At 49.8% G+C, this 27,190-nt stretch overlaps 1 protein-coding gene across 5 annotated transcripts in view; it reads left to right on the top strand.

Moving 5' to 3' along the window:
• The window catches only part of PCDH19 (protocadherin 19), a 55,348-nt gene that overhangs the window by 15,169 nt on the left and 12,989 nt on the right, over positions 1-27,190 (top strand). For 2 of the 5 annotated variants that reach the window (XM_041396467.1, XM_041396469.1), the window contains exons 3-4: positions 11,277-11,335; positions 14,742-14,914. In XM_041396467.1, coding sequence (XP_041252401.1) covers positions 11,277-11,335; positions 14,742-14,914 — 232 coding nt within the window. Of the gene's footprint in view, positions 1-6,418; positions 6,725-11,276; positions 11,336-14,741; positions 14,915-27,190 lie in introns of those variants that run through there. The other 3 variants (XR_005952063.1, XR_005952064.1, XM_041396468.1) reach the window with 3 other exon arrangements.

Raw genomic sequence — 27,190 nt, 5'->3', positions numbered from 1 at the left:
CAATAAGAATAATGGCAAGTTCAGGTGTGGGTGAGGGAGGAGGGGACCCTGGCAGACAAATATTTGCTGATTAAGACCCTGTTTACGTGCAGATGCCTCTGATGGGTAACAAGTGAGGGACAATAAGGAACATATGTGGTATTTAATCAGAATTTATTATAAATGTAGTGATTTCATAGATTTCCACAGAGCTGACAGTTGTTCTCTGTGTTAGAAGTGAATGTCCTGGCTCAGTCCCTGCCCCACTGCCCTCTGCCCTGGGGTTTTGCAGGATTTTTCAGCGTGGGTGCAGTGTGGTGCCATCCTCTCTTGCGCTGTGTGGGCATAGCCAGAGGGAATCCCGCAGATCAGCTTTCACCAATAAACCTCAGCAAAGCTAAAATGACATTTGGCTAGGCTGGGTTTGCTGTTGTGAAGGTAAATGAGAGCCTAGGCCAGTCAGGAGCACAGGCAGGTCCTGGAGGAGGCAGCTCCTCTGCCCCAGGAGGAGCAGTGCCTGCTGCCTGCAGGACAGTGCCTGATTGCAGCTGTGCTGGAGCTGCAGCTCGTTGTGGGGACACCCAAACTGCAGCTTGGAGGGCTGCTTCCTGCACAGGGGAAGACAGAGAGGGCTGGGACTGTCCACCCAAGCTCACGGTGCCTTTGGTGTTCTAACCCCTTTTGTCATTGATCCTAAACCTAATGGCAGCGTGCCAAAACCAGACAGGTGATCCACGATCCCATGTCCTTGACAGGGAGGGAAATGAGCTGGTGAGGTGAGATACCACCATGTGACTTGGAGGCTTTTTGGTGTCTCCCAGTGCCTCTGTCAAGGACCTTCTCCTGTGGTGCCAGCTGGAGGAGGCAGCTTGGTGGCTGTCCTAGCTCAACCCACTCATGGGTGTTTTTTGTCTCCCTCTCACCCTGCCACGCTGTCTGCAGGCAGAGCAGCCACAGGCTATATCTAATCCCAGCTCTCCATGCTGGAGATGTGGCTGTGTCCGTTTGCTGGGTGACTCATGTAATCACCATGCAAAATGCATCATTCATAAACTGTTTAGCGTGACCTTTTGTACAGTAGCACTAATTATTATTATCACAGAAGCCCAGTAAACTAGACTAGTAATTATCAGGGATTTATTTGAATGGACAGCTAAGCTATTCTTGGCAAGTTAGTCAAAGCAGTTGTCATGACAGCCACACAAATGTGTCTTATGAATTGGGTTAATTAGGGTAATTAATAACTGTTGTTTTGCCCTTTTTAACAAGGTATTGCTGAGACACTATCAAAAAATAGCAATTGTACCTAACAGAAATAGTCTTATTTTAGCAGCAAGCTTCACATCACCAAATAAAAGTAGTTAAATACCTGTTGGGTTGTTGTTTCACAAAGAAATGTGTCATCCAGCCTTGGCTTTGAGAAAAAGCAAGGGGTTACAGGCCCTGCTGTAATTTTTCTGCTGTGCTTCCCCTCCTGGGCCACATTACTAAAAAATTGATCATGATCCTTACTGATATTACCATTATTTATTGTGATGCTGTGCTGCACGGAGCCGTTGTCACGGAGAGGTCGCTGCCGTGCCCGGCTCCGTGCGGGTGGTCAGGGCAGTCCCAAGGTGCTCCTGTCAGTGGGAGCAGGCTCCACAAGGACTTGAAGCCAGTTTTAAAGTCGTGGCCATAAATTAGAGCTGTTTTGCTGATGCATCGTCACCGTCGTCATCAGGACAGCAGGTGCCGAAGCGCCGCGTCCTCGCGCCGCAGAGCATCTGCTTCCTCTGAAAGGAGGGTTCTGCTGAATAAATGCATTTGGTTCTCCTAGAGCCACAGAAGATCCTGAGCTGAAAGAGACCCACAAGGATCGTGGAGCCCAGCTCCTGGCTCCCTCCAAAAGCAAAGCCATGATTGTCGTGGTTGTTGTTGGTATTGAGTGACGGTGGTAATTAAAGCTCTTAATAACCAAATAACATCAAAAAGCCTCAAAAGATAAAAAAAAACATAGTACCCATCGCAGGGAGCACCCTGGGCAGCCTGTGGTGGTGATGATGCTGTCCCACAGCACTGGGCTGGGTGCTTTCAGCACAGAGCACTGTCTCCCCAAGGACTGCAAGATTTGGTGCTGATTATTTAAAATGACCCAAGATTATGGATGCAACTGAGGAATATTACGTAAGTTTTGTAGGAAAATGACCTGAATAGATGAGTGAAGGCTTGGGCTGGTTCTCCAGCTGCACTGAGCTCTGTCTATTTATATCACCTCTGGGCTTTCGAAGCCCTCTTTTAACTAAAGCTCATTTGATAACGCATGTCTTTTAAAAATAAAATAATAATAGTAATAATAAAAGGAAGAATAAAAAAATAAAGAAGGAAAGGAGGAAAAAAAAAACCCTAAAGAAAAGCACCTCTATGGAGAAGGTAGGGTTTTAATGAAGAAATATTTTATACTATTCTCCTACAACCTTAGGGCTAATAGCCTGGAACTGGTACTTTGGCTCCTTAAAAAGCCCAACAAGACAAGCCAATTACGGCCTCTGAAACATTTTTATTTTTAGTTCCTTGTAATAGCAATTTATCCTCGGCTATGGTACATTAACTGGAAGGAACAAGAAGTAGTAAGGTTTTGGCATCTTTGTAATAACCAAGGGGCTGTGTTTACCAGGCTGTTAATAATGTGGGGTGGCTGTGGGCAGGGGAAAGGGCAGGCTGGGGATGGGAAAGGGCATCCAGCTAGTGCCACACTGAGATCCCCATAGCTGGTGAGTGCTGTATTGTCACTGCACTTTGTTCTGGGAGGACACAGGCTCCTGTTAGCTTGCACCCCTCGGTTTCTGCTGCCCCACAGCTGGTAGCTTGGCTCCGAGGGGAGGAAGGGCTGTGCAGAGGGTGCTGGTGTGTCCCCAGGGATGCTGGGGCTGGTGGCACCTTTGGGAAGGGCTGAGCTGAGCGAAGCCAGGCTTCACATCCCCTCCCCACGCAGGGTGAGACAGCCATGGCCCAGTCCTGCTGCCAGTCTCATGGCTGCAGGGTAATTTTCTGGGCTGGAGAGCTGCATTTTCCTGCACAAGTCAGGGAAAAAAAAACCACATTAAAATAGAGGAAAACTGGTTTTGATAAAGAGTTTTGTTGTGAGCGAAATCCCCTGGAGGCTTCGAGTGGGAGCTGCCTGAGGCTATCCTGATTGCAAGCCTTCCCATGCAATTCCAGATAAACAGTGTGACTGATAAAACCATGAGCATGCAGGACGGGGTTTGCCTTGGTTTGATTCTCTGCCGGTGTGGGGGGATTTGAGCTGAAGCCAGGCAGGAGCAGCTGGTGCAGAGGTTGCTCTCCAGGGCAGGGTCTGGGTGCCCGTGTGCCAGGGGCCAGCCCTGGCCTCTGCTGAGGCCGTGGGAGGGGGATCACTACGCCTGTGTAGGTTGGGAAGCTCTGTCTGCTTGCCCAAAAATCAGAAGAAATGGGGTTTGCTCTGGAAAATGGGGCAGGGCCAAGGTCCCTGTGGCCCCTCACTGCCCCAGGGCTTGTGCATGCTCGGGGTGCAGCCTGGGCATCCCCTGCTCTGATGTGCCGAGCTGGCAGCAGCATCTCACGCCTTCCCTATTTTTAACTCAGCTGCAACGATTTTTTGGTTTTTCTTTTTCATTTTTTTTCCTCCTTCTTTTTGCAGTGACAAATCTGTGATTTCTCCTGTTCCCTACAAAATGCATTGGCCTGACCTGCCACTCCAGAAGGTGAATGACAGGGAGTTTTATTTAGCCCTAGAGATGGGAACATTTAAAAAAAGGTTCTTCTGTTATATTTGTTTTCATTCCTAATGGCAGGAGGCAGGGAAAGGACAGTTCTGAAAGGTTTATTTAACAAATCTCTAAGTCATGCCCCATCACCCTGGGCCTGCTGATTAGATCCAGATTGTTTCTCTCACTGCTTAGGGAGGGGTGTAGCCTGTGCTGGGAGCTGCGTGTGTGGATCCATTACACATCTGAAAGTCCCAGGTACAGGCAACGGGAAAACCCCCTTCTATTAAGTTTTTTGGCTGTTATATCCCTACAGGGAGCTTTCCTTGGCACCCTGAGGCAGGAGCCCTGTGCAGAAGGCTGTGCCCCAGGGGGCTGCAAGCCGAGCCCCCTGCCCATCAGTGGGCACATGGGAGGGAGGCATTGCCCCTGCTGCCCCCAAATCCCTCCTGTCCCAGCCAGGGGTGAAGCACTGGGTGGCTGCCAGAGCATCACCAGCCTCCATGCTGCTCCTGGCCCCTGTGAGAACGTGTCTGTATGCTCCTCTCTAGACAGCCTGCCCCACTTTTGGGTCAGTATTTGGCTTTTCAGTAGATTTTGAGGAGTGGTGCCAAGCAGGTATCTGCTGTGATGGTTCCAAGGGAGGGCCCCTGTGCCATGCCCCCCCAGAAGCTTTGGGGTTACAGATACCATGTGAATGTAAGGCAGGTGTTTTAGGATTTTTGCTCTTCATGACCATACTGTAGATTTCTGATCTGCTGACAAATCCAGCCGGGTGACACAGTTTGTGGCTTTGTGGGGTGTAATTTTGGCTTTGTTGTGTGTTGCTGCTCCTGGATTCAATCTGAGTTTTTAATCCTATACCTCTTTTTCAAAATCACATCTCAGCAGCAGCTTTTCTCTTGCCTCCCATCCATTTTCAAACAAAAAAATGACAAAGCCTGTATTTATTTGGGGAGGGGACAGGAGTTCAGCATGGATTAGTGGGATGCTTGCATTGTAATACAAGTCTGGCTTGATACTGCTGCTTAGTCTGATGAGAGGAGTGATGCTAAAGGATGAACTCTCCCAGTGATTTCTCTGCAGTGCTTTTTATTTCATCAAGAGAAAATGGAGGCTGGACTCAGTTCCTTCAGTGTTTAATAATGTCCATCATAACGGAATGCCCTTTATTTAAGCTGCAGTAGTAATTAGAGGCTTGGTGGTGTTAAGTAGCCATAGAGTCTGGCTCTGAGGAATGTTCATTGTACCTCATTAAATTTGGAATTACTACTTAAAAGGCCAGGAATAAATATTCTGTTTATATTTCGGGGCTGGTGAAGCTAAATGGATGCTGTGTTTGCACATCCTCGTCTCTGCTCGTTCCTGCTGAAGTGAGCGAGGCACTGCTCCAGCAGGCAGCAATCAGTCTGCAAAACAGCCTAACCCCAAACCCAGCCCTGGTTTCATTGATCAGCTGCAGGAAAATGATCTGCTGTATTACATCTAATTATAAAACATCAATATCAGATGCTAGATGCACTTACTCGTTCAGAGACACTCCGTTGTAGTTCACAGGTGGCAGTCTCCTGCACGAGAAGCTCTGTCAGCGAGCTGGGTGTGGGCAGAGGGCTGCAGAGGGGGATGCCAGGGCTCAGGTCCTTCCAGCTCTTCTGGGTGACTGGCTCCTAAATGCTCTTTAAGAGCTGAATTGCTTCATGTTTTCCTTCTGTCTTGCTGGGGCTGTTGGCAGTTAGAGGCGTGTGTCTGCTCCTGTGCCCCCTGCTCTGGCGTGTGCTGCAGTGCCCATGGAGTGGCTGGAGCTACTGGTGGGCACCAGTGGCCAGATGTGTGCTATCCAGAGGTGCTGACCCTGCAGGGGTCTCAGAGCCACAGCCCAGCTTGGCTGTCAGGGGACAGGTGCTGGGTTCCTTGCTGTGACCTGGCCATTGCTCCCCACTCTGTGTGTCAGCGTTTGCTGATTTTCCCCCGTGCTGGAAGCCCCAGTAGCTGTTAGGGTGGGGTTTGCACTGGTGTTTAACCCAAAGCCTCTGGCTGCTGCTGCTCTCAAACCTCTGGCACCCACCGTGGCAGGAGGGTCAGGGCCTGGGGAGCAGGGTTTGGCTGTGGGTGCTGCAGGTGCCATCAGTGCCAGAGCAGAGCTGGTGGGCAGCAGGGAGAGCAGGAGCAGAGCTCCTCACGTGGGTCACGGTCTGGGGCAGAGGAGGGCCAGTAGCACAGGGCTAATTACTAATTACTAATTATGTGCCATGACACACAGTGGGGGAAATCTCTCCTGATGTGCTTTGGGATGTGCTCCCAGCCCGGAGCTGGGTCTGGTGAGCCCCTGCCATGAGTGCCCTGTGCAGAGGGAGACCAGCCTGTGGCAGGGTGTGGGAGCCTCAGCAGCAGCCTGGCTGCTCCTCTCGGGCTGTGAGGCTCAGTTCCAGTGCTCCTTGGGGTTTGCCTCTGCGCCTGCTCCCGGTGGGAAGGAGTCTCAGACCTCTTCCTTATTTCCCATGGGCTACATAAGCAGCTTGCTAAATAATAATGACTTTCCCTCATTGCTGATGCGTACTTCATCTGACCTGGTCCCTACTTTGAAATTTTCACTGTTTCCCAAGTGCAGCTGGAGCGTTCTTATTTAATTTGCATGAGTTCTGTATCACCCACAGTATAATTCAAACCATGAGAATGAAATGCTGGTGAGATCTCCTAATAGGCAGCATCAGTTCTGTTGCAGATGCTGGAGCCTGAGATTGAGTGGCCCATGGAGAACAGGACTGAGGATACAGAAGGACCAGGAGAAGCAGTCTGACAAGCCCTACCCTTGCCACCAGGGAGGCCCAGTGGACTTTTGGGAACAATTTGCCATTTCTGTGGTCCCCAGTGATGCCTGCAGCACAGAGGGAAGGTCAGGAGACTGGTGCTCCGGGTGGAGATGTGCAGCTTGATGCAGAGGATGAGGAGCCGTCGCGTGATTCTGGAGGATTTTGTGAAACCAAAAGGAGAGATGCACATTGCAGCCTTGGAGAAAGGTCCGCTTTGTTTTTTGATAATAAAGGGTGACATGCAAGCTTTATTAACAAGGCACGTAGGGGAAAAAAGGCTCAAGGGATAACCCTGAAAAAGTGGTGCTAAATGTGTCATTTTTATGAAGCTGATTTTGTGAAGAGTCCCTACATGCTTTGGCAGGAGGTTGCAGCAGGTTTACAATAATTTGCGGAAAGATAGAGATGTTTTCACCCTGAAGTGAGAAGAAGGGCAAGAAACCCCTGTGTTGAGATGCTTCAGAGCCATCTTCTGAGGCAGAGGCTGGCAGATGGATGGATACCTGTCACTTCGGGTCGGCAGAGATGGGTCCAGCTCCAAACAGCCATGGACTGTGCTGGGGGCTGATGTGTGGACTGAGGAACCAAACCCTTTATTGAGAGCTGCATCCACACGCCGTGGACAGAGCTGGATTTTCACCTCTGTGGAGCTTGGTTTGAAAAATGTCATCCCTCATCTGAAATGGCTGAAAAGAGGAAGAGTGGTAAAGAACCAGATGGAGGCATCTGCCCTGGGGCTGCAGGGACAGGACTGTGCTGCTCCCAGCCTGCTGGCATGGCCAGGACAGCCCTCCTGCCCTGGGGACTGACCCAGCCAGCATCTCTGTTTGTCCAGCAGGGTTTATTTCTGTTTCTGAGGCAGGGAGTGAGCAGTCCTTAGAGCAGGGCCCTGTTGCTGACAGAACCTTTGCTGTCGGGGAAGTCACCCCATCGATATCCAGGTCAAGAAGAGTTATACTGACATTTGTACATCCTTTTTTTTTTTTTTTTTAATTTAATGGAATTGGCAGTCCACAACCAAACGCAACCGCTAGGGGAAAAAAAAAAAAAAGTTTAACATTTCCCTCCTGATTGCTCGATTCGGAGTGTGCCTGTTGTTATATTTATATTTGTGTTGCTAAGGCAGTGGTTAAAAGCGTTTTTCAAACTGGTAAGCTGTATGGCAAGCCAGGGCTCTCTCTGATGGCACTGCCACCAACACGTGTGCACCTGGAAAGCAAGGACAAACCTGTCCCTGGAGGACAGCAGGTTTCTTTCCTCCAAGAGAAATGCAGGCTGAGGCCAGAGAATTCATGCAAGGAGTTCTTCAGCTTTCCCAGTGTCTGGAATGTATTGTTTATTCTTGGCACGGAGGCTGTGGGGTGATCATCCTTTCTGTGCAGTTACAAGGAGCAGGAGATCAGAGTTGGCAGCATGTTTGGGAGGTCCTCTCTGTCCCTGGCTCTGAACATGGAAAGGAGAGGCTGGACTTGGGGCTGGGCTCCCCTTTGATTTCCACAGGAGTGATGCTGATTAGTGAGAAAGTGACAGTTCATTTGCTTTTGCCAAAATAATGAAGAAGATGAGGGCCAGCCTCTCAGAGATGCACTTGATGAAGAGCACACTTTCATCGGTGCCAGCCAGCCTTACCTTTTCCCTCTTTTTTGTGCTTTGACTTTGTTCTTTGGGTCTCATTAAGAGAGGGAGTGGATCCTTTCCCAATTAAAATGTTGACATGTTGGAGACGCTCTCCTTTCCCATCATTTTGCCTCTGTTTGTAAGTGGTTGCACCTTGCAGGATGAACTAGAATTAAATCAAGTGAACTCTGAATAATGCAAGCTGTAAAGCAACCCTTCTCCATGAAGAATCTAATTTCTTTTTTATTTTTCTGTTTTGATATCCCCTAGTCTGCATGGAGATAACCTTGACAGATAATCCCATGGCTAACGAAAGAAACTGGGCTGGAGGGAATGTGCTGGTGTGGGAAGGATGAGCAGCCCACCCTGGAATGTGCCAGCGTGGGCAGCACAGGCAGCTCTCACCTCTGAGGGTGCAGACCCAGGGAAGAGGATTTCCCATCCTTGTGGCTGTGTCACTCCTTGTTTTGCCTGAAATCTGGAAGTAATTATCATTTCTTGTGCTGTGTCCCGTGGTGGGGGAGTTCCAGTTCCAAGCCTGGGAACGGATGCTGTGTGCAGCCCCTCAGGAGCCCTCTGCTCCGTGTGGATGGAGGGGTTTCAGCAGTGCTGCAGAGCATCCTGAGGAGGGGACACGTGAAGTACACAGGAATACAGAAACACCACAGCAGGGAGTACACAGGAAGGACATTACTCCAGTCCAGTGAACATAAATCGTGGGGAATTTGCTCGTCAGTGAATGAGTTGAGCCAGGATATGGTCTTTGTTTTTGGTTTGAAATCAATAGCAAAGCTCCCAGGGATGTTGTTCCGAGGGGGATTTAGTGCCAGGTCTGTATCTGGGCTGTGGCAGTCTGATGGCAGCACGTGTGGTGTCTCCTCAGCCTGTGGGGTTTTGGTGGCAGTGGTCAGTGTTTCCCTGTGGATGGCCCTGGGTATTCCTTGGCCCCTGAAGCCTTGGCAATGCAGTGTCCATGCTCTGAGTGTTTTAAAGCTCTTCAGTGTACCTGTGTATATTGAAATTTGCCGTCTCACCCAGCTGTTCCTCTCCTGGCTTTCCCAGGGCTGTGCACACACAGGGATGGAGGTGATGGAGGCAGTGGAGGGTGCAGGGGGTCTCCCTGCTGCTGGCCACGGTGGTGGGGCTGGGGATGCAGGGATGGAGCCAGCTGAGGCTCTGGAAGCTGATCCCACATCTGCCAGTGCTGGGTGATAGGGGGGCTCCCCTCTCCGTGAGGATTGTGCCAAAACTGGCTCCCATCCCTTCTCCCTCCATTGCTCGGCTGCTCTCAGCTCTTTGCAGGGCTGGGGGCTGCTGTGAGGCTGCCTGGGGGAGTGCTGTGGGGTGGCATCCCCCCCTTGGCATGGCAGCCCCGGGGCTGATGGACAAACACAGGGTCAGGTGATTTCCCTGGTGTTTGGGTTCTTGGGTATCACATGCTTTGAAAATAATGTCTGGTTGCTCCTGAGCTCTTAGCACCAAAGTCATCCGGCAGGAGCAGGGATGCAGGAGCTGCAGGGACCAGCAGTTTGTGCAGTAAATCTCCAGCGTGGCTCTCCAGCAGTAATTACTGTGTGCAAGTAATAACCGAGCTGTGCTGAGTGCTAGGCCAACTCCCCCGGCTCGCTGCTCCTCGCCTGCTTCTCTCTGGGAGGTTCCTGTTTGGTAAATTAGATATTGTGCTGTATTTCAGAAAAGGTTACACTTAACCAAGGCTGCCTCTGCTTTATTACCTTGGCAGAGCCCTGTAACCTCTGCTGGGGTACGATTGCATTTCACGTTCGGCTCTGCTGCAGTGCCCCACTCCCTGCATCCTGCCGTTGTGATTACGTTAGCAGCAGACTCTGCTTTCCTTTATTTATTGAGACATTAAAGATGCATGCATTTATTTTTACCATGTTCATAATTGCCATAAAAACGGGCCATAGTATCCCAGGGCGGCTCTGGGAAGGAGAGCAGCATGGGGCTGGGGCGAGGAGCAGCAGAGAGAAGGCAGGACAGGGCTGGGGGGCAGGTGGGTGTTCCCTTTTCTGCTCTGGGAGGATGCTGCTGCTGTCCTCGAGGAAGGGGAGCAGAGCAAAACCTGCTCCTTCTGCTGCTCAGGGAACTAGGAGCAGCCCAGGGCAGGGCTGGTGCTGGTGGGAGCCTGGGTGGGATCCCTGGATGGACAGATGGGCTGGAGTGCCTGCCTTGTACAAGATCCTGCATCTTCCTGAAGTGCAGGAAGGATCCTGGCCAGGCTGTGCAGATCCCACCGTGTTCCACCACTGCGGTTCACTATGCATCTCCCATCACATCCTACCTTGCACCTGCACTGCATCCCACTGCACTGCATCCCCCTGCACAGCTCCCCTGCACTGCATCCCCCTGCACACCTCCCCCTGCACAGCTCCCACCACGTGCCCCCCGATGGCTCCCACCATGGCCTCGTGGCTTTCCCCCTGCTCTCTCCCCTCCCTTCTGGTTGCTTTTTTTGGTTCCTTACCTGCTGCCAGCACCAGAGCCCCGGGGCTGTGTCATCTGAGGTTAAAAGATGCGTTTCAAGTGCACAGTTAGTGGGTTTTGCTTGCATGTAACAACTCCTTTGACTTTTCTCCCCTTCTTTTACTCCCCTCCAACTTTTAAGCATGTCACCCATTGTTTGCTTTTTTATTAATAACAGAGCCCACTGTCTCTGCAAATGAAATGATGTAAAACAAAGAAAAGTGCCCGCATTAAATTCTCTGGCAGGGGATTACCTTGCTGGCATTTACATATCTATGCAATAAATATTTTAACATGTTAATTATACACTAATAAGAAAAATACCTTTTGAACTTTCAGTCAAATTGACACGCACAGAACTGAGTCCATCAGGGAATTAAAAGCAATTAGTTTTGCAACAGAGCATAGTCACATTGTTTCTTCTCTGCAAATTGTTCTGTGGTCACCAGACAGGCTTTTCTTTGGTGAAAGTTGGTGGAAAGCCTGACAGGTACTGGAGTTTTCCATGCCTGCCTCTGTCCTGTTCTCAGGGGCCTGTGCCATGATGGGGTGCTCCTTCCCTCTCAAAAGCTTTCATCCTGGCCCTGCAAAGCTGACTCTTCCCAGCCATGGAGAAATCAGACTTGTAACCATCTCCGTTTTCTTTTCCTCCTTCCAGACTGAAAACTACTCCTTTGATTCCAACTACGTGAACAGCAGAGCTCATTTAATAAAAAGGTACGTAGGCTTGGAGGGCTTGCTTTGCCCAGCCACATCCCAAGGGTTTAATGTTCTTTCATACTGCCTTATATACTACTTGCTTGTTTTAATATGCAAAACTTTTTAAGAGTAATATTTTGATTTTAAAACAGTACTTATTTACCATTAAGTCCCATTGCTCATGGTTTGCAGTAAAGGAAATATTTTTTTTCCTTCCCTTTGGCTTCTTCATGCTGGGAAGGTGCAGTAAGTGAGGTAGAGTGCTGTTACCCTGACAACTTTCAGATTCTGAGAGTTTATTCCATTTGAATGCACAGGAATAAAAGGATAGATTTGGGTGGTGAGATCTCCCTGCCATGTGAGGCGGGGAAAATGAAAAAAAAACCAAGTTGTTTGGGAGCAGGTACTTGGGTTGGATGTAGCTCATGGTTCTAGCTCACTGTTTCAGTTTGAGTACCAAGGCAAACTGCACTTGGCTAGGCTGATTTATTTCCATGTGTAAAAGGAAACTATCAGTTCAACTGCAACCTGGCAGTTACCCTTGGGGAAACAGAGCCCTTTGGGTGAAATACTGCTGTCCTCAGAGCCTGGCAGTGGTGAGGGAATGTCTCTGGGGATTTTAGCAGCTGAGCCCTGCTGGGCTGTGTTAACCAGAGGTGAGCATCACCCCAGGGGCTGGAGGCTGGGCTTGTGCTTGTCCTGGGAAGGGCACTGCACTGACCCAGCGTGGGCAGTTCTCCTCACCAGGGCTGCAGGGCCAGCTCCCTGCCCAGCAGCAGGGTGCAGGATGGGCCAGCAGCTCCTTGCCCTGCTGTCCCCAGGGCCTGGCCAGGGTGGGGAGCACCGTGCCCGTGCCCAGCACAGCTGTGCTCGGTGACTCTGCAGAAGCCATCCCTGAACCACGGGTTGTACAGAGAGCAGAAGCCAGCCCTGAACTGTTGAGATCTGATCTGAGCAGTAAAAATATCCAATTATCTGCCTGGCTGCGATCCCATTTGTTTACATCCTGGGAGCCCGAGCAGTGAGGGAGCTGCGGGTTCAGCAGGTGTATTTGCCTGCCTGGCTCCTGGTGTTTAACCATGCTAATGTGACACTGAGACTTGGCTGGCCTGTGCCACGCTGCTCCTCGCCAGAGAGTCTTCAGGCACACTGAAAAAACCCCAAATCTATTAATCTTTCCTTGTTCACACCTAAGATAAAGGCAAACAGCGCTCCGCCTGCCGCAGCGGGGCTTGCTCCGAGGCTGTATTGTTTGGGAAATGCTGCTGCCACGATTTCCCCCAGACCTGCCCATCCTTTAGAGAAGTGTCAGCCGTGGAAGCACGTCGTGTGGCTGCTGCATTACGGTCTGGCTCTCTGCAGGGAAGATAAATGCCTTGTAACACGGGTTGCCTGTGCATTACGAACAGCAGCTCCGTGTAGGACAGCGCTTCCCCTTGCTTTCTACCTTTGTCTTGTATCTTAAGTACAACGGGTGCCAGGAATGCTGTGCAGACATCTGAGAACAAAAAGTATTTTCTGTAACGTACTGTGGCATCATTTTCATCCTTTGCCTTTATGAAGATGTTGTAGCTCTGCTATCTTTGGTGAGTGAATCTTCTCAAATCCAGCACTTAATTAATCTATTTGTACTTTTCCTGTGTTGTCTGCCTGCCTCTCTTGCTCATCTACACTCACACAAATGAATTGTAGATTTGTAGTGCTTTCTTAACTTAACAATCTTTGATGTCACCTGGAATCAAAGTCAGCGGCTTCAATAGGGACATCTTTATTTAAAAGGTAATGTCTGAAGGTTTACCAATGTATATGTATTTCAGAGCTCCCCCCTCGTGTGCTTTTGCAGAGCATTAGATGGTAGGTGGTCTGCTTGGTTTCCGTGGAGACACAAAAGGGCTTTTCAAAGTAATGAAAACCTCCAGCTCTTTGGGGCTTTGAAGCCCAGGCCGCGTCTCTGGCTGACGTTTCACACCAGCCAGGAAGTTCAGAGTGGGTGCAGCTGGATCCTCCCCATGAGTGCAGCTCTCCCATGCCACGGCTGGGCGTGGGAGGAGCTCAGGGTGGCTGTGCCACCTGGGGCAGGTGTGCCTCAAGGTGTCCCTGCTGCTCACAGCGCCCTGGCCACGGCCCCTCTCAGGGGGTGGGGGTCCCAAATGCAGCCAGAGATGCAGCTCCTCATAGAGTCACAGAATGGTGGGGCTGGAAGGGACCTTAAAGATCACCCAGGTCCAGCCCCTGCCATGGCAGGGACACCTTCCCCTGTCCCAGGCTGCTCCCAGCCCTGTCCAACCTGGCCTTGGGCTCTGCCAGGGATCCAGGGGCAGCCCCAGCTGCTCTGGGCACCTGTGCCAGGGCCGGCCCCCCCTCACAGGGAAGAATTTCTTACTAATATCTAAATGCCATCTCTCTTCTTCCAGTTTAAAACCATTCCTCTGTGTCCTATCACTATCTGCACTACCTGCCTGTGTAAAAAGTCACTCTCCCTCTTTTCTGTATGTCCTATCACTATTTGCCCATGTCAAAAGTTACTCCTTTTTATAAGTCCCCTTTAGGAGCTGGAAGGGCCTCTAAGGTTTTCCCAGAACATTGTCCAGGATGAGCAATCCCAGCTCTCTCAGCTGTCCTCACAGGAGCTGCCCTTCCTCCATCCCTCTGGCCAGGGGCTGCGTTCCATGGGGTGTTGGGGCTGCTCAGCCCCTGGGGGAAATCTGGGAGCAGCTCAGTCCCTGGTCCTTCCAGCAGAAGCTGTCAAGGATGTTGGACTGTGTATCAGATTTCCTTAAAGCTGCATGAACTTGGACCCAGAATCACTGGTTTATTTTTAAAAATAAGAATACATCATTGTGATTAAAAAGACATTCCTGTTTCCAGGAAGACTTTTGTTTTTAAGCTTGAAGTAATTAGGATTTGGCTTGTAACCTAAAAAAATGGGGTTTAGATCTTGTGTAACTTCAGTATGAGGTAGTGCAACTTGGGAGAGCCAAGATGTAGAAGAAGCTCATTTAATGTATATTTTAAAAATATTATTTCAAACCCTGCTTCACTCTGAGCCTCTGTCAGACACAGGGCAGCCTGAGGGTGCCCAAAGGCTGACACCACACCCAGGGGCACGAGCAGCCTGTGGGGTGGTGCAGGCTGGGCCTTGTGTTTTGGGGTGCCAGTCAGGGAGTGTCCCCCCAGTCCCTGCCCCAGCTCTGTGTGCCTGGCAGTGTCACTGGGTGCTGGGGACAGGGACCTGCCCCAGCTCTGTGTGCCTGCAGTGTCACTGGGTGCTGGGGGACAGGGACCTGCCCCAGCTCTGTGTGCCTGGCAGTGTCACTGGGTGCTGGGGACAGGGACCTCCTGTCCCCACAGGTCTGGCTGTAGCACTGCGGGGTGTCGGGGGCCACCTTGTCCCATCCAGTAAGTGACAGCTGTGTTTCCCCAGCAGCTCCACGTTCAAGGACTTGGAGGGGAACAGTCTGAAGGACAGTGGCCATGAGGAGAGTGACCAGACGGACAGCGAGCACGACGTGCAGCGGGGCCTCTACTGCGACACGGCCGTCAACGACGTGCTGAACACCAGCGTGCCCTCCATGGGCTCCCAGGGCCCCGAGCAAGGTGAGCCACCGCTGCGCCCCGGGGGGTGCCCACTGCCCCCCACATGCCCCATCAGGTGGCTCTGGGCTGCCCTGGCGGGTGTGCAGTGAGGATGCTTAGAGCTTGCTGGGGATAACGCCGTACGTCGTCAGAGTGCTGGGTAGATGTAAATTAATCTTCACGCCACGCCTGTCAGGTAAGCGAGCAGTTGGGATTATCCTCTGCTCACAGGCAGAAAACCCAAGGCCCTGAGCACGTGCCTGACAGTGAAGGAGTGTTGGAGTTGGGATCAGGGCAGGAATTAGAGGTGCTGTGCCCAGAGCTGGTCCCTGCCTGCCTCCCCTCTGGAGCACTGATGGTGTGTGCCCTTCCCAGCACTCCCATCCCAGCTCCAGAGCACTGATGGTGTGTGCCCTTCCCAGATCCAGAGCACTGATGGTGTGTGCCCATCCCAGCTCCAGAGCACTGATGGTGTGTGCCCATCCCAGCTCCAGAGCTCCTGATGGTGTGTGCCCATCCCAGCTCCAGAGCTCCTGATGGTGTGTGCCCTTCCCAGCTCCAGAGCTCCTGATGGTGTGTGCCCTTCCCAGCACTCCTGTCCCAGCTCCAGAGCTCGTGCAGCAGCTCTCCCAAAGGTCAGCAGAGCATGTGGGCCATTAGTCAGGCATCCCACAAGGGATTAGCTCAGGCCAGTGGGCGAGGGTTTGCGTCTTTTCGCCTGCATAGGTGGCAGCTTTCAGCTCTTCTCATCCCCAGTGCAGGGATGAAGTCCTGCTCTGAAATCAGACTGGTATTAGCTGGAGGAAGGAAGTCAGAGGAGTTCATCTGAGCCCAAGTGTCGTTTGTACTTGGGCATGAATGTCGCTTTTAATGTCTGAGGGATGCAAACATCCAATGCAAACATCCTGTCTTTTTCAATTAAGAAGGCTGAGTGCGGTTTGGTGCTCCGGCGCGGGGGAGCCTCGGGGCACTTGGCTATATCTTGAGATAAGCTGTAGCTGAGGCTCAACTGGAAGCCCCACTGCTAAAAGACTTAAGGATATGAAAACAAAATGCTGTGATTATGAACTGGTCTTCAGCTGTTTAATTCAATTCATGGTAAACATCATTAAAAGCCTTTGTTTTGCTGTCATAAAAGAGTCAAACGGGGGAGAGAGAGTTCTTGCCATCTGCGCCACCGAGTGTGGGATTTTTCTGGGGAGAATCTGATCCCTGTATTAATTCTTGATAGAGTCTGTCAAATGGCCACAGTTAACCCTGTAAGACTGCACGAGGAGGGGAACACAGAGGTCACCTACACATTCCACGCTGCCAGCCGCACTAATTGGAGAGGGATGGCATCCGCAGCGATAATGTATTTCCAGACAACCCTACTGTGGCCAAAGATGAAAAAAATTAAACATTTATATAACTGTACAGTGGCAGTTTAATTCTCTGCGGACCAGCACCGTGTCAGAGAATGCAGGCTGATAGCTATCATTTATTATTCTTCTATTACAAAGAAATGCTTTTTCATTTCGATCAGGAGAGGGTTTCCTAAGATGCATTTGTAGTAAGGGATGACTGTAGAAGCAAAAATGTTCATAATTGATTCCCATCCTGGTGAATGGTCTGGGCAACATCTGTTAATTTTTTTGTCACATTTCTTCAGCAAAAAACCCAATCTCAATGGACTGCAGATAGGGTTTTACAGGGACTACATTTCTGATAAGTCTGCGTGCTGGCTCTGATAACAATGCAAATAAGTTAAAGAGGCTGAGTTGGAGGCAGAGCTCATCATAGGAGTCAGATGGAAGTAAATAGGGTTCAGTCCATTGTAGCATGGACGCCTCACTGCATGTAAAATACATCCCAAAAATCTGGTGTATTTCCAGAAGGTGACTCTGAAGGCAACCTGTCTGTGTCCCGGTCCTGCAATGGCCCAGGGGGTTGGTGCTCCTGGGTCTGGTTTATTTTTGGGAGGAAAGCAGCATGGTAGTGCTGCACTGACATCCAGCTGCACCTGCAGGCAGGTGTGCCACAATCAGCTCTCTTGTCCTGCAGGACCCCCTGTCTTGTGTGGAAGAGTTTGGGGGAACCCTGTGAGGTTTTTGGGGTGCTGGTGGAGCGATGAGAGGAGCAGCACAGCGGGGGGGAAGTGGTTACTGTCGCAGAAACTGAAAAAAAGGTTAAAGAGAGTGTTGCCTGAGCTGATTTGTCAAACAGGAACGGCAGAAAATAATCAGGAAAATCAAGATGCTGAGATGATGGTGATAACAGCAGCTCCCACATGATTAAAGAGATGGCTTTCACTTGGTAATTTTTACCTGATTTTGGGGCAGAGTGGCACAGTGGAGAGAAAACACCAGAAATTCATTGACAAGGATGTGCAGGGCTGGTTCATTGGCAAGGATGCTCCAAACACACAGTCCTTGTCTGGAGAGCAGCCTGGCAGCTCATGTACCCATGCTTTGCTTTCACTTGTTGTCCCTGCCCAAACTGCACCTCATGTAATCCCGGAGAAATGGGGAGGGGGAGTTGTTGTTGGAGTTTGCTCCTTGATGGTAATGATCTTCTGGCTGGGAGCCTGGCGTGCTGCCCCCATGGCCAGTCTCTGCTGGGCTTGGACCTCAGCATGAGGCACCACGAGGCCTTCGTGGGTGGCCACCTCTCAGAGTGTGTCCCAATAAACTGTGGGTCTCTGTCTGCTCAGTGGTAACCCTGGATCTGCCAGGGCAGACACAGGTTGGCAGAAGTCCTTGTGGCTGGGTGGGAGAGGATGATCCCTGTGTGGTGGCTCAGGGTGGTCGCTGTGGACCTGTCTGGCCAGCCTTTGCCTACTGAGATGCTGCATTTCCTGCACAGGGAGGTAGGCTTGGATGGATCCAAGCTCCTTTGTCTTCTTAAACCAGTGGTGAGTATTTAGGCATGGGAGCCCCAGGGAGCTGCTGGTGTTTCACTTTCCCGGTGCCACTCTTGGGTGGGAGTGACACCAGCTGCCAGTCCTGCTGGCAGGAGCCCTTTCTCCTCCTTTGGAAATGACCTAGATTTCCAGAAAAATGGCAAAACCATAGCATGGAGAGTGCTGAGCTTTAGTGGGTAGCAGCAGGTCATCAGAAATACTGCCTGGAGCTCAGCCACATCGTGTATTTTGGGAGCAGGACTTCTGCCCAGTCCCTCTTTACCTCAGGATCTTAATTATTGATTATAAATTCATCTGATGAAAAGATGGCTTTAATTGCTCTAATATGTACCCAATTTGGAGTTCATTATAGCCCAGGATTGTTTTCCTTCCCTTGCTAATTGGCACCAAATGGGATGCAGAGGAAGGCGGGCACTGGTGCCGTTCCACCTTCAGCGATTGCCTGGCTGCCTGTAATTGTTTGTTTATTTGTGGAGGTGCTAAGTGCTGCTGGAAGTTTGTATGTGCTCTGTTCCTAACGAGTCCTCAGCTGAACCTCCAGACGGATTTCTCTGAGAGAGGGGTGTTTTCAAGCAGCTGCTGGATCTCAGCGATGTTTCGGGATGGCTGGAGAAGTCTGCTGGAGGATGGGATTGAATCCTGGGCTCGCCTTTGTGTCTTGGCCTGTTTCACTGCAAGATGGGCTGGATTTTCTCCGTATCCTGGTGTAGCTGAGGCTCGAAGTGCAGCGCTGGAGGCAGCCCTGGTTCCCAGGAGGAGCTGCAGAGTGGGGCAGGCACAGGGAGCCAGCAGCACGCTGCCCCTGAGGACAGCCATGGGTGAGGTGTTGGTGGGGGCTCTGCCATGGGCTTGGGGGCTCCTGACACCTGTTCCTGCAGCAGCACGGGCAGAGCTCAGCGTGGAATGTTTCCCAGCCCTGCAGACTGTGGTGGTGGTGCTTTTCCCTGGAAATGGCAGCGCCGACCAGATGTTCGCAGGGTAATTGAAAATTCCATTTTATCAGAAAGTGTTTGCTGTCAAAAAGTTTTATCTTTACTTCAACAAAGAGGCTGATTAGATCCCTCAGGAGCTGAATTAGCATCTTTGAGGCTGGATACTTTGTTTTGTGATTCAGGTAGTTATTCCTCCCTTGGTTTTCCTCATACTGGTACTTTTTTCTTTAAATCCCTTTGCCCTCTTGCAATCGTAGTGTTTGTGCAGGTTTGGCTTGTTTTCTTTGTGTGGATGTGCACAAGCACCTAGATATGTTTAAATGTATTCTACTGCCTTTTTCACCTTGCCTTGAGCAAGAGCCATTCTGGTACTCTCTAAGTCATGGGAGCTCTTGCCAGCATAGAAATCAGAAAGGAGATATTTCCAGTATAAGTTTTTAATGTTAGAAGCAACAGATTTCACACTTATCTTAATTCCCAGCTCTGGCCAGTATTTTAGCCATCAATTACAGAAGGAAAATCATTGGTCCAATGAAGCAGTGATTCACTGTTTAAGATAAAAATAGAAAATATGAAAATAATAAGCACACGCTAATCATAAAATGGCAGTGTTAGAAATAGTCACCACAGACATAAAATAGTGAAAAAGCTTTAAAATCAAAATGAGAGGGTTTTAAGCAATGTCAGTAATGGATCTCTACGGAGAATTGCTTCTAAAAGCATCACTTCCACTTTTCTGGTGCCAGATCAGCAGTACAGGTTCACGTGAAATGTCATCTGGAAAGACCTGATCCCGCATACATTTCCACATCTGTGTAACTTTGCTCACAGGGGAGATTTAATTGTGTCTGAGTCCCATAAACTCCAGCAGGATGAAGGCTTCTTTGAATAGAAATGGGTTATATTTAAATAGTTATGTTAAGTCTTCTTTATGCTATCACACAGTATAGAAATAAGATTTGGATGTAAAGGAGAAACGGGCCCGTGATATTCACTGAAACTTTTCTTGCCGGTTGCATCCCAAATTATTCAGATGTATCATCATTTAGGGGATCAGGTTTTATCTGGAATATTCCAACTGGTTCTTATGCTCATCTCCATAGTATCTGGGTGTATTTCAGCTGTGAATTGAGAACATGACTAATGGTATTAACTGGAGGCAAACACAGGTATTAGAAACTGTTGATTTTTTGTAAGCTGATTTCCAGCAGTCGTTCTACCTGCAGCCCCTTTCACTCTGCAGAAAAGCCTTTCTGTAGAGCTGCATGTACATAAAGACCTCAGTGACATATTCTGGGGCTTTGGAGGCTGCGTCTCTCTGGAAGTTTCTACAAATTAACAAAAGTACCTAATTTCTTGTATTCATACACGCAGCACAAGACATAAAGTATGACATTCCCAAGTGAGTGACAGCACATCCCTTAAGATGGATGAATGCTGTAAGCTTTCTTTGCAGGGCAGTGTCAATGACTGCAGCTCCTCTGATTTCTGTATTGTTCTGTATTTCTGCACGGCTCTGGTAAAGCAGCCTCAGTGAGCTCAGTGGTGCTCCTGCAGTGGCCAGCCTGGCGGGAGCAATCAGCTTCTCACAGTCCTTTGAAAGCCCTGAGGAGGATTTTCCTGACGAGTGGGTAAGCTGGGCTTTGGGAAGAGGAGTTGATTGTCTTATGATTCCCACACTTGCAGACGATTGCGTGTTGAGCATCTGAGTCAGCTCCGTGTGGAGGTTACCAGTGCTTTTGTCCGCGCTCTCTCCATCCTCCCCGAGCTCCTGCTGACCTTTCCTGACCAGGATTGTGGAGGAGCATAATGTGTTTTGTTGGACCATTGACTGTAAGTCAGCTCCTTTGGAGGGACAGGCAGAAGGGGACAGAGGGACAGGTGGCCCCACCTTCGAGCTGAGCTGCCTTCGCTCCACGCTGTGCCACAGCAGAGCAGGGCAGGGTCACTTCAGGAGGGTTAATCCGTGCATGGACCTGCTGGTGGCACAGACAGATCCCTCGTGCTGCTCTCCCTTCGTGCTGCTCTCACTGAGCACAGCTTGGAGGAGTCCTTGCTGCAGAGTGCTGGGGCAGGGGTGACACTGAAGTCATCTCCGCAGCAGTAAGTGAAGCCAGTCCCTCTTTGCAAGAGCAGAACTAAATAACAAACAGATGTGCAACCTCCTCTGTTTGCATAAGAAGCATTGTCCTGTATCCCACATTGCTGGCACTCTTCCTTCAGTTTTCAGTTCCTTCAGAGGTTGTTCTTGTGGAGTTTCAGGGTCATAGGAGTTACAACCTTTAGATCCTCAAGTTCTTTCCCCCTAAGCACAGAGAAGACTCAGCAGATGTGAACATTTTGGCAACTTGGAGAGGAAAATTAAAACTTGAATCCATGCCCTGTTGTGTAGGTTTGTAATGGATGAATGATCAGCCCAGAAATTTGGAGAGTTTCTACTGTTTTATTGTACTTTTTAATGAGATTTTGTCAAATTCAGTCATTGCTTACCCATATTTTTACTGGGTGACTGGAGAGCAATTTATAGGAGATATGAAGAAGAGGTATTTCAGATTAGAGAATTTCAGCCTCTATTTCTGCTTGGTTTTGTTAACTGTTCCTAGACTCCAGCCCAAGGAGAATCTTTGCAGAGATCTTTGTCTCAGGGTTCAGCTGAAGATGGGGTGGTTCTAACCCTGGCTCTTCTTCCAAAGCCTCCTTTTCCAGAACCACTACCCAACACTTGGATTTTAAGATATTTGAAGATAAACAGTTCAGGCAAGCTTGCAGCTTCCTTTGCCTTACAAACAAGTCAGAAAAAGGCTCACGTGGCCTCTTTTGCCCCTCTGCCAGTAACTTCTGAGGGAACCTTTAACACTTTCCTTCTCACAGCAGTTAGGTCTGGCAGAGTGGGCAAGGTAGTGGCCATCAGATGGAACAGTAGGGAAGGTACACGCATAAAACCAAACCTTCTGCTAACGCAGCAAGCCAGCACTTCCCAATCTCCTCCTGTAATCAATCTGCATCGTTAATGACTCTGAAAACAGACTGAACTGCTGGGGCTGGCACTGGGAAACTTGCATTACAAACTAACCGTCTCTTATTAACCTTTCGGTGTTTCCTTCCCAACACTAATTAGAGCCAAATAAAACTACTGTTTGTGAAACTCTTAAGTTAAAATATAATTTTCAGAGAAAATATGGTAAACTCCAGAGCTCCTGTTTGCTTGGCCTTTCTTTTTAATTATGATAGGGGATGGCTGTTAGTTGTTTAACAGAGGCTTACATGATTAATGCTGCAATGTTACTGTAATTAAAACAGAAAAAAAAGATATGATTGGGGCCTGTATAATTTACAGACATCTCCGCATTCTGGTGGCAGAGCTGCTCTAAGCGTTGCAAAGACGAATCATAAAAATTTATTCTAATTAAAATTGCCAGATTGACTAAACAACAGGTGACTTATATAACTTGAGCGACTTGCACTTGGGGTGAGAAATCATCTGAAATCAGTGAATTATACAAAGCTGCCTATTATTCTGCTAAATGGGAAAGTGTGTGCTTGCCATGGCAACCCGCATCAATTTTGCAGCCTCTGGAAAATACAGGCCCCTTTATTAGAGGAATAATCAGTACAAGCAGCGAGGTGACCCCTGGCTCTGCAGGGGCAGGGGCATGGCCTGGGGGCTTCGGGGCAGCCCCCTGGGCACAGGTGGGCACCAGCAGGTGAAACCCTGCCCTGGTACCCAGGGGGCTTGGGGGTGAGCCAGCATCTCCAGAGGGGCTGCCAGCACTTGGGTGCCTGTTGTTTTCCCCTCCAAAACGTGGTGCAGTTACATTTATATGTGCAGTAACAGCAAATTATTTGGACCTCTGTTAATTAGGCTGTGCGCTGCAGAGAGCTGTAGGGCAGGGACTGTGTCTCCCCTGGGTGCAGGGGAAGGAGCCCACAAGTCTCCAAAATATGGAGATATGGGTGAGTGTCTGAGCTGCTCCAGTTCCTGCAGATATCTGCTGAAGGGAGACACACCACTGGGTTTGTATGTAGGTTGTTTTACTAAATGATCTATGTAATAATATATAAGTCAAAACTCTGTAATAATTGGCACCAAACAGCAAAGAGAACTCGCAGCTTTTATCTGTCTTGAGGGAAGTGCTGCCACTCAAAACTCGGGAGTGCTATATTTTATTTCTCATACAGCATATATGAATGTAAGACTAGATAGTTTTAAATGGGTCACAGAATTATTAAGAAGTTTGGCAGCCTTTCCTCCTGGTGCACGCAGGTACGTGGGGAGTGGGTGGGCTGGGGAGCAGGAGCGTGGGCTGTGCCAGCCTCTGGCTGGGTGTGTGGTGCCTTTGCACAGTCATTTATTTCCCCTTCCCTCCTGCATTTAACCCCTGTGTCTGTTTGGAAAATAAGTTCTTTTTAGCAAGTATTATTATAGATGTGTGTTAGTCATGATGTGCATAATCACAGTACACATAAGGTGGCCCCTATTTTTGCTGAGTATCTGTAATGGTAGTGATCAGTTTCCCCACTCTCAGCATTAGCTCTTAGTGTTTTTATTTTTCAGCAGAAACCCTTTTTATTCCATTTTCCTTGTTGTATTTCACCCTTTTCCAAGTGTGAAGAACAACTTGCTTCCTAACTGGCTTCACTGGCTGCCAGCACGTTGTGTTTCATTACTGACGTCCACAGCTGGCTGGGGGTGCTGGCACATGGCAGCAGGTGACAGGCTGTCACTGCTGTGTCACCTCACCTCTGGGCAGTGACAGTCACACCTGGGGCAGAGCACTGGAGCTGGGTCAAGTTGGGTCAGGCTCGAGGTCTGGGTGTCATAAATAGGGGAACATTCTGGGTGTGTGGAATGACTGGCTGTAGTGAAACCAGAGCTTTATCCCAAAGAAACCCTGCCTTAGCATCAGTCCCTGCAGGAAAAGGAGTTTAAATTGAACCACAGGGAAAAAAAAAAAAAGGAAAAAAGATGAAAAGCCCCCTCTCTGAATTGAAGCAATAGGAAATGAAAACTGCTGAGATATACTGTCATGTGGGTAGTGGTGCTACCAACCTTGTGCTGCAGTAATTACCTCTATGCATGCAATTTGTGCTCGGCTACGACTGATTTCCCACATCATCCGGTGCCCAGGCTATATTCAATCAGTCCCAGCTGGAGAAAACCATCTTGGATCATTTGGTGAGATTTCACCACCGATGCTGCCTTGCACGCCGGGAAGCGCCGCCCTGGCACGGCCGGGGTGTGGGGCGGTCACAGCAGGGTCCCTCCACCCAGGGACACGGGGCACCACGTCCCGTGGGGTGCTGAGGACCTGCAGCTGGTGGGGGTGAAAGGTGAGGAGCTTCTGGCACTTCCTGGGGAGAAGCCTTGGCTCCGCTGGGTGCGTGCTGGAGAGAGAGCAGTTTTGTGGTGGTTCCTGCGCTGTTTTATGTGAGAAATGAAAGGAGCGAAGAGCGTCGGTTGGAAGTTTTCGTGAGAAGCCAGGGGAGGTGGGTGTCCTCATCTCTTGCAAACCAAAATAGGTCGAGCACTTGATTTCCTCTGACTGCTTTGGAAGTGTCAGCTTCAGTAAGGAGATGAGTTGGAGCAGGAGCTGGTGCGAGCTGAGCGCACGGCGCTGCCTCGTCTGCTCGAGCACGTTCTGTCAGCTCCTGCAGCAGGCAAAGGGCTCCCGAGCCTTTGACCGGGGAGAGGAGCTTCCTCAGCTCAGCTACCTGCGACCCTGGATGAGCTACAGCTTGGTGAGCAGTTATAAAGGGGCAGCTCTTGTGTGGGAAGAGGAATTTGGCTGGAAACCTGAAGTTAAAACTGTGCACAGTGGTAATTCAGGCAGTGTCAGAGGAGGTGTTTTTTGGGAACAGTAGCTGCGTTATTGGAGGGTGTTAATACCTTTGAGGAGGGTCAGGCATACTCAGTTGTGTCTTGGAAGGTTAGTATGTGTATACTGGCCTTTGATTTGTTTTTTACTCTCTGTGTTTACCAGTCCATCATCATCATCATCATCATCATCATCATCATCATCATCATCACACAATGGTTTGGGTTGGAAGGGACTTAAGGATCATCTACTTCCAACTCCCTACAGTGGGCAGGGACACCTTCCACTATTCTGTTTCTCACAGCCCCATCCAGCCTGTCCTTGGACTCTTCCAGGAGTGAGGCACCCTCAGCTTCTCTGGGCAAGCTGTGCCAGGGTCTCACCACCCTCACAGTAAAGAATTCATTCCTAATGTCTTACCTAACCTGTGAGTCTAAAGCCATTCCCTTCACCCTGTCACTTCTGCCCTTGTCAAAGTCCCTTCCAGCTCTCCTGTCCTTGTTATTTGTGCACTGCCACTGCTGCTCCCAGCCCATGTCAGTGGGAGCTGTGTGAGCAGGATGTCCTGCTGTGTGTCCTGTGTCCCTGTGTCCAGGGAGCCACCCCTGGAGCCCAGGAATGCCGAGTGCCTGGCAGTGCTCACGGGTGACTGCCGTGCCCAGCTGTGCTTCTGCAGCCGCTCCCTGCTTGGTTTTGGTCCCTCAGATGCACGGATTTGCAGACCTTTCCTGTGCAGTGCATCCTGTCTCCATGACAGGCCATGAAGCCCATGATAACTCAGCAGCCTAAATTATTCAGGCAAATTGAATGTGTTTGGCTTGTTCCAAACTTCTGTTTCCTTTCAGTGCTGTCAGGAGTGCAGGTAGCCCTGATGCTTGTACTGCAACTCATTCAAGTGCCAAGGAGACACAGAGAGCTCAAGTATAATTTGTGTTTTACCTCGTTTGCTGCTTACTTCCACCTTGTTGTGCTCTTTCTGGGCACTCCTGTGCATCATAAAAATGTTTATCTTGCACCTATGGATTGCTCCCTCTGGCACGCTGCTGGGTTCTGGGAATTCTCTGCGTCATGTGGTGGAAAAGCCCCTGTAAAATCTGAAAAAAATCTGTGTCTGTTCCACCCTTTAACGGAAGTATATTCACTCATGCAAAAATTTTGACCCATTAGTCATCACTGTAGGATCCAGAAACCTCATCTTAATGAAGACAAGTAATTAAAATTAGCAATTATACCTGCAATTCCCTCATTGCCTGACCTGTGCTTTGTCAGTCTCCCTCCATCGTTACTAGGTGGATATGTTGAATTAATTCACTGTAAAAATCCACGCAAGCCCTTCTTTGAGCAGCCTTGCCTTGCAAGGACTGCTGAGCTATGGCAAGCAGATGGAGAGGAGATGCCTCTCAGTGCTAACATGTCCCCTGGCTTACTGGACACTGTTCAGGAGCTTCTGGGATAGGTGAACAAATTGCCTTTCACCCTCCAAACACGTGTCTGGAGATTTAGAACCTCACCCAAAGCCCTTTGAATCCATCAGGATTCTTTCAGCTGAGACGACTGGGCTTGAAATAGGACCCGAGGGAGATGGCATCCTCAGGGATGTGCTCTGAACCTTGCTGGAGACATTGGTCATCTGAGCCTGTGCTCAGAAGCAAACTGAGGGAAGAGGAGATCTCTGCTGCTGAAGCCTCTCCCTAATTCAGTGAAAAGACAGAGCCTTGGGAGGTGGAGATTTGCCTTGGAAAATTCCAGCTGCAAATGAGATGCATGATTTTAGGAATTAGAATAATTACCCCCTGGAACAGGTTCCCAAGGGATGTGATATATTCTGTATCACTTAGAGTCTTTAAATCACATTTGCATGTTTTTCGGGAAAGCGTGCCTAGTCACTCAGAGTGAATGAAGGGCTGTGCTCGAGGAGTGCCAGGGCTGAGCTTCCCCTGCTTGCAGGGCAGCAGGGCAGGGAGCCACCGTGGGCCTGAGCGTGGACTGAGCTCTGCAGGTCCTGCAGCAGAGGGTCTGGCTCCTCCTGGAGCAGAGCTCACCACTGTCCCTCGGCCGGTGCTGCAGTGTGCAGGAATGTGCAGGGCTGAGCAAGTAACGCTGGGGATGATTCAGAAGCCAATTCCCCCAGCCAGAATCTGCCTTCTCTTTCCAAACACACGCAGTCCCTTCCTCTGAATCAGATGTCCCCAGGCGCTGAGCAATCCTGGCTGTATCGGTGTTTCCAGGACCTTCCCTCCCACCACCCCCTGAGTGATGAGAATATTTTTGTAGATCTCATTTCCTGGCCTTTCCCTTTCATCTCTCAAAACAGCAAGTAAATGAACAGCCCTTTAGTTTTTAGTTACTGCTCTGCACCCAGTGAGCTATCAGAGGCTGTTGACAATGACTTTTCTCTTTTCCATGCTCCTGTCTGCAGGATTTGGGGAGATAATTCATTTGGTCCTGGTGCTTTGTCAACTTTCAGCAGTTGTAATTGCCTAATGATCAGTGCTGATGCTGTTGTTAAGCCTGTTAAAACTTTGTCCTGCTGAACAGCCAGACTGTGCCTGTCTCATCATGTTGTGCCTGCTGTGCTGACTGGGGCTGCCTTTGATGCTCCCACTCTGGCCCTGTCTTTGGTTGCTGCTTCCCACCCACCTTAGGG

This window comes from Onychostruthus taczanowskii, unplaced genomic scaffold (assembly GCF_017590055.1).
Source record: "Onychostruthus taczanowskii isolate IOZ18803 unplaced genomic scaffold, ASM1759005v1 scaffold13, whole genome shotgun sequence".
NCBI lineage: Eukaryota > Metazoa > Chordata > Aves > Passeriformes > Passeridae > Onychostruthus > Onychostruthus taczanowskii.
This window is presented reverse-complemented; position numbering and strand designations above follow the sequence as displayed.